The sequence below is a fragment of the Sphaeramia orbicularis genome, chromosome 22, assembly GCF_902148855.1.
Source record: "Sphaeramia orbicularis chromosome 22, fSphaOr1.1, whole genome shotgun sequence".
Taxonomy (NCBI): Eukaryota; Metazoa; Chordata; class Actinopteri; order Kurtiformes; family Apogonidae; genus Sphaeramia; species Sphaeramia orbicularis.
Genome location: NC_043978.1, coordinates 46,899,156 through 46,910,651, shown reverse-complemented (window position 1 = coordinate 46,910,651; position 11,496 = coordinate 46,899,156). Strand labels below are relative to the sequence as shown.

General features: G+C 38.3%; 1 protein-coding gene across 2 annotated transcripts; it reads left to right on the top strand.

Moving 5' to 3' along the window:
* Positions 1-495: 495 nt before the first annotated feature.
* On the top strand, positions 496-6,291 carry LOC115414220 (leucine-rich repeat transmembrane protein FLRT2). Of its 2 annotated transcripts, none has more exons than XM_030127459.1 (2): positions 496-510; positions 2,791-6,291. In XM_030127459.1, the coding sequence occupies exon 2, from the start codon at positions 3,195-3,197 to the stop codon at positions 5,226-5,228; it is 2,034 nt and encodes a 677-aa protein (XP_029983319.1). In that variant the 5' UTR covers positions 496-510; positions 2,791-3,194; the 3' UTR covers positions 5,229-6,291. The 2 variants fall into 2 exon arrangements, with proteins under 2 accessions (XP_029983319.1, XP_029983318.1); XM_030127458.1 differs by lacking the exon at positions 496-510 and adding an exon at positions 519-1,042 and having other exon boundaries at positions 2,720-6,291.
* The last annotated feature ends 5,205 nt before the right edge of the window (positions 6,292-11,496 follow it).

Below are 11,496 nucleotides of genomic sequence, written 5' to 3'. Positions count from 1 at the left end.
CTTACAGTTTTTTTTTATGTTGCAATTTTACAACTTTTTGGGGGTTAATTCTGCAGTCATTTTTTTACAGTGTACATTTGCTTTATATTTCAATAAATAAACTTTTTGGGACATTTTTGTTTGGTGGTGTGCCTTGTGGGTGTTCTAATGTAAAATACGTGCCATGGCTCAAAAAGGTTGGGAAACACTGGGTTAATGTGCATGGGTTCTTGTACAAGATACTGGAGGGTATGACAGTTTGAGGAAATGAAAGCCTGTACTTTTACTTCCTGGTTTTTTTTATTATTACTTATATGAATCTTGGATATATCCAATTTGAAGGTTTCCTAATGTAGGGATTTAGCTGTTGTACTTTCCTGTTGGGTGAGTGAGTAGGGGATAAAGGATAGGAGAGAGGAGGAGGAAGAGGAGGAGGAAGAGGAGGAGGAGGTGTAACAGTACAAGAGTTAGAGAGAGAGAGAGAGAGAGAGAGAGAGAGAGAGAGAGAGAGAGAGAGAGAGAGAGAGAGAGGTAGAGTGTCGGGGCTCCAGGAGGGACCAGGCAGTCTATGGAACACTTTACGCAGACTATGGACTCTGTATGCGGGGTTGCTGTCGGTGGAGCGGCGGGGGTCAGGCTGGGAGCCCTTCACTGTCCTTCCCCTTCTCATTCATGTCCCCTTCTGCTCTGAAGGCAGCGGAGGAACTTCACCGGGCACCTCCGGAGCAGCAGCAGCGGCAGCAGCAGCAGCGGCGGCGGCGCAAAGGCAGCGCGTCCGGCCAGGAGCGTCCGACAGGAGGGGGAGAAGATGCGGAGCGGACCGCTGGTGACATGAACTCCAACCCGTTCCTGGCTGCTTTTGTCAGGACCTCTTATGTGCTGCAGAATGCTCCAGTTATCCACCGGTGAACCAAGTGAAAGCAGTCCTCATCCGCAGCGGGAGCGGGGAGCGGGCGCAGCGGGCAGGATGCGGACTGGGAGCCCGGTCTGAGCGCAGCGGTCTGCGTAAAGACGGAACAGCCCGGCTGGATGTACAGGGGGAGGACTTTACGCGTTCTCGAAGGTAAGAAAATCCATCTGTTATGTTATAATTAAATTTATTCTTTAAAATTTTTTTTTGACATTTTCCCATTTTTCAAAACAACTTATGCCTTTCTTATTAAATATCAGAATAAACATTTACAGCAACAATAAACATAATCCCCTTTTTTTTTTATTTAATGCATTTAACTCTTCTCATTTTCTTAAACTGTGAGCTATAAATTTAAGAAAAAAGGCTAAAAAAAAAAAAGTGAACTGTAACCCGCAGTTTATTCCCCTTAACTGGGACAGCACTGCAAAAAAAAAAAAAAAAAAAAAAGAAAAAAGAAAAAAAACTGTCTTTTACGCAGACTTTTTTTTTTTTTTTATTCTAAGAGCCCATGAAGAATATGGCACAGGATTGATGCCAAAGACCCCGCTGATACTAACCGCGGTGAGGTCGGGTCACTATAATTGGACTCAGTTTGATGCCTTGTTTGCCCCCCCCCAAGGAACATTACATAACTATTGAACCGCCTTGGCCACAAGTCAATGCAATCTGTCAATTGGCTGCTACCGCCTCTCGCCTGATGCCATTTTATTAATCATCACCACCACCACCACCCAGCTAACAACCCCTAATAATACATCATAATACCATCAGGTCCCTATTGGACTGTGAAGTGCAGCAGTTCAAAGGGAGTACATACATATAGGTTTTTTTTTTTTGGTGGTGTACCTACCCATACAATGACCATGGCCTGGGGAGGGGGGGGGGGGGGGGGGGGGGGGCGGGGAATGACTCCACTTTATTTAAATCTTGTGACCTTGGGTGCACAGTTGTACCTTTCTTCTTTGTGAGAGGCCTACATCGATCTTAGTTTTGCCCGTGTGCAAAGAATTTGTCTCATCTTATCTCTGCTGACAGGCTGCGTTCATCACCATCCTGCCCTCCTCTTCCCCTGCACAGTAAAAGGAATGCATAAAATGAGTGTAATTTAGCCGTAATTAAAGAGCAAATATTTGGCTGGGAGCAGGTTTTGTAGTGATATCTACCGCATCATTCCAGTCTTGATGATTCCCTCACCCCCCTGAGGATGTTTTTTTTTTTTTTTTTTTTTTTTTTTTGTATCCCCATGTGCCATAGGGTAGGTGGACTTTGCAACCGATTTATTGTGTTCATCGTGGAGCCGGTCATCTCCTTCGCTAGCTCACGTCACACCTCATTGCTTGTAAAATGCTCAGGGCTGCCTTGTTTTAATACTTTGAATCCAGCCATTTAAAACCTTACTTTTTGTGAGTTTGTGCACGTTCGTGGTTATCTACTGGGGAGAGCACAAAAAGAGTTGGAATCCGCTTAGAGCATGTTTTCATTTGAGATTAGAGAATGTGCACATAGAATTATAAACTGTGTTGTTCAACATTTAAGCTCACCTTTGCTTGGAGTATCGTGTAAAAAAAAAAAAATATATATATATATATATATATATATACACATATATATTCCTCCCTCCTAGCAGTTGCATGTGAGGAATATGTAACAAATCTGTAAGTCATTTGTATGCACACTGCTCCGCTCTGCTAATTTACAATGTCTCTCTTTGCATTTGTGGAATGGAAGCGAGGTAAAAAAAAAAAAGAAAAAAAAAAGGAAGCCTTCTGAGTTTTTGTCTAAAAAAAAAAAAAAGACTGATTTTGCCATTGTTCTTCTTTTCAACAGGTTTCTGGACCCAAATGTCAAGTCCTAATGAAGCTTTATTGTTCTGGAACCAGCAGTGTGTAACGTGAAAGAGAGAGAGAAAAAAAAAAGAAGACGCTGTCCGCCGATAACCCTCCAGTGTGTCGTACATGGCTCTGTCAGTGCTGAGCGCTTTGAAAAGAGCTCTACCCGGTGGTAAAAGAGTAGAGAGGCTGAAAATGTGATGGACTTCACTAATGTTTCCCAGCTAAATCAGGGACAGTGGCTGGAGAAGGAATCATATTTCTTAATGAGACTCTTGCTCTCGTGTTGGAAAGCTTAAGACAACTAATTACCAAGGGATTACTCAAGACCCTCTTCAGCACCAGGCTGGACACAGCGGTGGTGTTAATCCAGCATCCAAAATCTGATGACTGTTCTGTTGGATTTTTCTGATCTGCATTTCTTATCATTTTTTCTCTGATTTGTTTTCTGTCTTTTTTCCAATCTGTTTGAAATGGAGATACAGTGGCGTTTATGGAATAAGGACTGGGTCTCTTTCATAAGACCGTGGATTCCTATATTATTAGGTCTTCACCTCCAGTTCTCCCGGGCCTCCAACTGTCCCGAGGAGTGCCGCTGTGATCGCACCTTTGTTTACTGCAACGAGAGGAGCCTGACCTCAGTGCCTCTGGGAATCGGTGAGGGTTATAAGACCCTCTACCTCCACAACAACCAAATCAATAACGCTGGTTTTCCCTTGGAGCTCCACCATGTGGCTTCTGTAGAAACTGTGTATCTCTATGGCAACCAGCTGGATGAGTTCCCCATCAACCTGCCCAAAAATGTGAGGGTTCTCCATTTGCAAGAGAACAACATTCAGACCATCTCCAGAGCGGCTCTGGCTCAGCTTCTTTGGCTGGAGGAGCTGCATTTGGATGATAACTCCATTTCCACTGTAGGGGTGGAGGAAGGGGCCTTTCGTGAGGCAGTGAGCTTAAAGATGCTCTTCCTCACCAAAAACCACCTGAGCAGTGTGCCTATCGGTCTTCCAGACGATTTAAAAGAGCTGCGATTGGATGAAAACCGGATTGCGGTAATCGCGGAGGAAGCATTTAGGAATGTCACCCGCCTGGAGCGCCTTCTGTTGGATGGTAACCTGTTGACAGATGAAGGAATCGCGCCAGGGACCTTTCAGGACCTGGTCACCCTTAGGGAGCTGTCCCTGGCCCGCAACTCACTCACATACCCGCCCCCGTTCCTACCAGGTGAGGTTCTTGTTAAGTTAAACTTTCAGGAAAATCAGATCAACCGAATCCCTGTCAGGGCATTCGCTGGGTTGCACAAGCTTGAGAGGCTGGATATTTCTAACAACCAGCTGCAGTCACTGACACAGGGAGTCTTTGATGACCTCGTCAGTCTCAGACAGCTGACTGTTCGGAACAACCTTTGGCTGTGCGACTGCAGCATCAAATGGGTGGTGTCGTGGCTTAAGTCTCTGCCGGGCTCGCTGAACGTGCGTGGTTTCATGTGCCATAAACCCGAAATGTTCCGAGGCATGGTGATCAGGGAGCTGAGCGCTGAGCTGGTCCAGTGCTCACAGAGTACCCCTACGGCGGCCCTGCCCTCCTCACCAGCTGGCACTGCGCTTTTCCCATCCCAGTCCTCATCTACACACTCCCCCATGGTTACTCAGTACGCTCGCCCCTCCTCTAGGAAACCCTTCCCCACATTCCCCACTCTCTATCCTATTTATACAACCAGAGAGGGGGGGCTGAGGACTAAGCAACCTCTGGATCCACGCAAGGAGAGTCTGCATGTCACATTTACTTCACTAAACGGATCAGCTATTCATGTGAGCTGGGTGGCCGCCTTTCCAGTCACTGCCTATAAGGTAACCTGGGCCAGAATGGGGCCCAGTCTGATGGGGGCGACTGTCAGGGAAAGGATAGTGGGTGGGGATCACCGGGGGATCCGACTGGCTAACCTTGAGCCAAAGACCACCTATCGGATCTGTGTCATTCCTTTGGATGCGTTCAATAATTACCGGCCCAAAGACGACACTGTGTGCACTGAGGCCGTCACCACGCCGGCCTCCTTCAGCCCCGGCAACAACCACAACAACAACAGCAAAAGGCCGTCCGGACCCGAGCAGGCCACGCAACAAGAACCCAGCTCGCCTTTTTTGCTGGCCGGGCTGATCGGCGGGGCTGTCATCATGGTACTGGTCGTACTCCTCAGTATCTTCTGCTGGCACATGCACAAAAAGGGCCGCTCCAAGTCGACCACCGACTGGAAATATAACCGGGGTCGGAGAAAAGACGACTATTGCGAGGCAGGCACCAAAAAGGATAATTCCATCCTGGAAATGACTGAGACTAGCTTCCAGATAGTCTCACTCAACAACGAGCAGCTCCTCAAGGGAGATTTCCGCATTCAGCCTATTTACACCCCTAATGGGGGCATCGGTTTCCGAGACTGCCCCCTGGGGAACAACAGCACAGTCTACTGCAAGAACAATGTTCAGGATGCAGACTATTCTCGCACATGATGGTTTTAGAGAGCATCAGGAGCATTTTTATTAACAACCCTCCCAAATTTCCAGGACGCTGTACAGTGTTAATATTCTTTGAAACTCCTGTGTCTTCAAGAAATGTAATTTATACAACTGGCTGGACAGTATCTTTTATATAACAACATTGGATTTATAAGTTATTGGTTTCTGGAGGTGTGCTGTTTCAGTTCTGTGCAAAACAAACATGTACAATCAGGATTCATTTCTTTCTACATATTTAGGCTGAGTTTAATTTGGATCTGATCTTCAATAGTGAATGATTTTTGAAGTCATTACATGCTGTGACCATGACAGATACAGAATCCACAGTGGGTCTGTAGTACATAGTACATCACAAGAGTAATGCGAGCGGCTTGTAAAAATGTGTATGAGAGGAAGAGGAAAGGAGACAGGGCACAATTCAGCCATGCTCACCACTAGAGGGCGTATTTTTCTGGAAATTGAAAGTCAAACACAGTTTCCCTGTGACTGTTTTTAATCAAGTCATCACAGTAATATGGCACATTTGTTTAATTGTGACTACATTCAATAAAAATGCAAATTGATAGATACGTGCTAGAGGAAGAGGACATATTTTTATGCAAATTAATCTCTCTGTGCTGCAAAAGGAAATTTAAAGGTCACACTTATTAAACATTCACAAGAAGTGAGAGGCCGCAGCGCTTTCACCTGCTTTTCAAGATTAAAGCGTAATCACAATTGAGGGTTTATTTATTCGAGCTGTTTGATGGTGGGTGTCACAGAATGAGCAGGGGAGGGGGGGGGGAGAAAAAAAAAAAGCACATCTACCATCTACTGTACATTTAACCCATAAAGAACCAACTCTTTCACTTTTGTTGAGCAAAAATAATGTTATGGTAAAACAGTATATATATGTGCCTTGAAGTTATCAGCTTACAATGTCTTTTGAATCCATGTTTTTTGCACAACGGTGTACTGTATATACATTCAATTGAATTGTTGTTGAGGAAACCTATTGCTCTTGATTATTTATTTACCTCATTACACATTTAATTAAAAACATATCTCCAAAAGTGAACTTAATGCTCATGATGTGTCCCGGGATGGTCGCTGACCTTTAATGTGTTGAACATAGTAGAGTCAAGTGTAACTAAAGCAGCACCTGTTCACGCAGGGATGGGCCTTCTGAGAATTAATAGTACAATTAAAATGTCCGTAGAGAGTCACCGGGTATATGTGGACCACTTATCAAGACTGAATACCTCACCGCAGAGGACCGGGTTTGGGACTAGTAAGAAAAAAAAGTATGGAGATGGTACAGATATAGAAATATTCAAGAAACAAAACAGGTTTATTTGTGTGCCTCATTATGGAAACAATTCAGTGTGCGTTAAAAAATAACAAAATATTTAACCCATAAAGACCCAAATATCCACCTTCAACTAAAACCATCTATTGATATAAACAGTTTAAAACCTATCGATCCATTAATTCTATCAATACATGTAAATAATTGGTGTAAAATACAGTTTGTCATCTTTTCATGGTCATCAGATATGACCCATTTGGACGTTCAGAGGCTCTGTAGTTACCATGGAAACACCGTCATCTTCTACAACATTGATTCACCAGTAAAACCCATGGAGTTGGATCAGTGACAGTGGATGGAGACACTTGGATTATGTTCAGTTAATGATAGATTTTGCTGAAAAAAGTCACTTTTTCCTCAGTTTTCTCTGTTTTTAATATAATAACCCTCGACTTCAGTCTGAGTTTTTATTAACGTCTACGTGATCAGTGAATTAAATATCAGAAAATACATCATTTACACTGAAAAAAAGCAAAATACAGAGGATAATATTACAAATGATGATATAAATGGTGATAAATTATTAAATAGCGAAAAAAATAATAATTTGAGAAGTACCATAAATGTCTTTGAGTCCAATCAGTGACAGTGGATGGAGACATTTATATTTTGCTGAAAAAGTCACCTTTTCTTCAGTTTTCTCTGTTTCTGATAGAACAGTCCTCAACTTTAATCTGACTTTTAATGAATCAGTGAATTAAATATAGGAAAATACCTGATTTTCACTGAAACAAATGCAAAATACAGAGGATAATATTACAAATAATATTATAAATGGTGATAAATGACTAAATAGCGAGAAAAAAAAAAAAATAATAATAATTTGAGAAGTACCACAAATGTCTTTATGAGTTCAATCAATGACAGTGGATGGAAATGTTTATATTTTGCTGAAAAAGTCACTTTTTCTTCAGTTTTCTCTGTTTATGTTATAATAACCCTCAACTTTAATCTGAGTTTTAATGAATCAGTGAATTAAGTATTGGAAAATACCTGATTTCCACTGAAACAAATGCAAAATGCAGATGATAATATTAGAATAAATGGTGATAAATTATGTAAGAAAGGTTCAATAGAGACCTCATCGATAATACCTGTTAATCCAATAATCAACCCATATGTAAATAATTGGTGTAAAATACAGTTTGTCGTCTTTTCATGGTCATCAGATATGACCCATTTGGACGTGCAGAGGCTCCGTAGTTACCATGGAAACACCATCATCTTCTCCAACACTGATTCACCAGTAAAACCCATGGAGTTGGATCAATGACAGTGGATGGACACACTGGGTTTATGTTCAGTTAATTATAGATTTTACAGAAAAAGTCACTTTTTCCTCAGTTTTCTCTGTTTCTCATATAATTACCCTCAACTTTAATTTAATTTGAGCTTTTATGAACATTAATCAACAGTAAATGATGAAGACATTTATATTTTGCTGAAAAAGTCACTTTTTCTTCAGTTTTCTCTGTTTCTGATAGGACAATCCTCAACTTTAATCTGACTTTTAATGAATCAGTGAATTAAATATGAGAAAATACCTGATTTTCACTAAAATAAATGCAAACTATAGAGAATAATATTACAATAAATAGTGACAAATTACGTAAGGAAGGTTCATTATTTAGGGAACTGCCATAAAAGTAGTGCTGGGTCTTTATGGGTGAAAACATTAAAAGTTGAAAAAAAAAAAATCACATTGAAACAGCATAAAATTAATATTTTAAAGATTAAATCAACATGATGGAAAATAATAGTGAAAAAGAAATATCTGAGTGTAACTTATAAATAGTGTCAAAGACAGATTTCCTTTTAATGGTTAAAATTAAATCAGGTTTGCAGAGTCAAATAAACTCACATCAGTAAAAGTAAAATCTACCCCAGAACGAACATTAAAAAAAAAAAAAAAAAAAAAACATAATAAAATGAGACAACGATATAAAACACAACACAACCTTTATACACTTTCACTGGCACCAACAGAACATTAAAAGGATAATGGTAAGAGTTTTGTGGAGATAAATGAGGTTGTATTCAGGGAGCGTCAGTGTGAGGGCGTTAAAAGAAGTCATTAAGTTTAATACAAGAAGCGAAAACAGAAATGAAGCAAATTCTATAATATAATATATGAATTCTTCTATATTATAACTAGATATTCACTTATTCAGATAACATTCTATATTTTGTAATTATACTGGATTTATACACCCTCTTAAATGCAGAAACAGAAAAGAAGTCATTAAGTTTTTTAAAAAGAAAAAAGAAAAAAAAAAAAAAAGAAAAAAGAAATGAAGCAAACATGCACAGAGTTGATGATTTACAAGTATTTATTCAGGATATACAATATGGATGAAAGTATTGGGGTTAAATGAATCTGGGTGTTTCATTGCTATAACGGGAAACTGGAAAACACAATGTTAACAACAAATATCTTAATTTAATTTTACCTTCTGCATCACATGTTTTTATTTTACTATAGAGTTCATTTTTTGTACATTTAGTTTAGTTTTGTTTGAGGCATATAAAATCATTAGATAACAAAGAACAATCCAGATGGACGAAAAATTGTATAATTTATAGACTCCACCCCCTTTATTTGTTTTTACAACCGAATAATTACATTTATTCAGCTCACTTTTTTTTTTTTTTTTTTTTTTTTACATATTTACAGTAACACAAAACATCCATTCAAGCCATTCACCAAAAACTTTTTTAATCAGATTTGCATAACTGACCTTCTTTTTTTTAATATAAACTATCATCTTTATATGCAGTTTAATTATTTAGTACGGACACAGTTATTAACTAGAAAAGCACTCGGAGAGCGCAGACCTCCGCCAAGCGCAAAAATTCCCCACATAATCGATGATACAAATCCTACATTTATTTTTTAAAATAAAATCCGCCTTCTGGATCAGATCCGGATCAGCCTTTGAAATGTGATAGAGGACCCCATTGTCAATTCCTGAGTTAAATTTCATGAGTTTTGGTCAATAATTAAGCGAGATATTGGGAAACGAAAATTTTGGCCCCATTTACCACAATGTTAATGAAAATTTCAAAGTGATCCAGAATCCAGGATTTCTTCCGGATCACCCCCAAAAGTTAATCATTTCTTCCTTATCCCTTTTCCAACAAACCCTGAAAATTTCATCAAAATCTGTCCATAACTTTTTGAGTTATGTTGCACACTAACGGACAGACAAACAAACAAACCCTGGCAAAAACATAACCTCCTTGGCGGAGGTAATAAATGTGATAATATCTCCTAATTATGATACTCTGTGTTAAACCATTACAAATAGGCAATACATAATAATATTTTATTTTATGCATTCTTCTATATTATAACTAGATATTAATTTATTCAGATAATATATACACGTTGTAATTATACTGGATGTGTACATACTTTTACATGCACAAATTGAAGAAGACATTTTGAAATTTTGATCCAGAATATTCGCTCTAACAATGATACACTGGCTTTTTATGTTGGTTCTACATTTAATTTATTGATTTTCATTGTCATTTACACTTGTAAAATGCCTCACAGTTCATTGTTAAATGTCCAAACTCTAGATTTCTCTTAAATTTGTCACATTTTGACCATAAATAATCAGCTTATATCACAAATAACTGTCATTCTCAAAGAAAAATGAATAGAAACATTGATTTGGCATTTATTGTCATATTTATGGACAAAAAAATAACATGAACATTTTTATTATGATGATATTTCAGGGATATGAATGAACGAATAAATGGATATTTTATTTCAGTGTCATACACTTACATGCCCAGCCCATATAGGCTTATAAGACACTATTCACATTCAAAACAGGAAAATGACATATAACATATAAAGCATATACTCATCCCAATAACAATTACATAAAACTAGGTCCTTTTAGTTTTAGGATATAGAGTTCTTTGTCTGAGTTTCCATGTCTTCCATGTCTAAAAATGCCAAAAATTGCCAAAGTCACTGAACAAATCTGAATCTTACCAAGTGTATTTTTCTCATTTCAAGTGAAAATATCTCATCACACTTAAAATGAGACATAATCACCTGAAGAGTAACTTTTCAGTGAGATATAAGAACTTATTTTTAGACAGTAGATCTTGAAAATCTTTTTTCAAGAAATGTTACCAAGATAATTTTCACTCTTTCCACTGGCAGATTTTTTTTTGCTTGAATTAAGCAAAAAAAAAAAAAAAAATCTTGAATTAAGCAAAAAAAAAAAAAATGGAACAAATGAAAATTATCTCGATAAGATTTCTTGAAATACGATTTTCAAGATCTATCTGTTCTATCTGTTAGAGAGCTCTTTGGAATAAACTAGATCAAAACTTCAAAACGTCTTCTTCAGTTTGTGCATTTAAAAGGATGTATAAACCCAGTATAATTACAATATATAGAACATTATTTGAATAAGTGAATATCTAGTTTTAATATAGAACAGGGGTGTCAAACTCATTTTCTGCCCGGGGGCCACATTCAGCCCAATTTAATCTGAAATGGGCTGGACCAGTCAAATAATAGCATGATAACCAATAAATAATGACAACTCCAAATTGTTTTAGTGCAAAAAATTACATTCAATTATGCCAATATTTACATTTACAAACTATCCAAACAAAAAGGATGTGAATAACCTGAAAAAAATGAAATTTGTTAAGAAATGTAAGCACAATTTTATCAATATTATGCCTCGACTTCTCATTTCTACATATGCATTACAGAGCAGATTTTACAAAGGCATAAAACATTCAGTAACAGGCAGAATATTGTAAAATTGCACTTAATTTACTTCCGACATTTTAGGTTATTCACGTTTTATTGTTAAAGGATACTTTGCTAATGTAAACATTTTCATAATTTAATGTTTTTTGCACTAAATCAAAGAG

Coding starts and splice junctions, on each gene's coding strand:
- LOC115414220 (XM_030127459.1), top strand. CDS start 3,195: ATGGAGATACAGTGGCGTTTATGGAATAAGGACTGGGTCTCTTTCATA.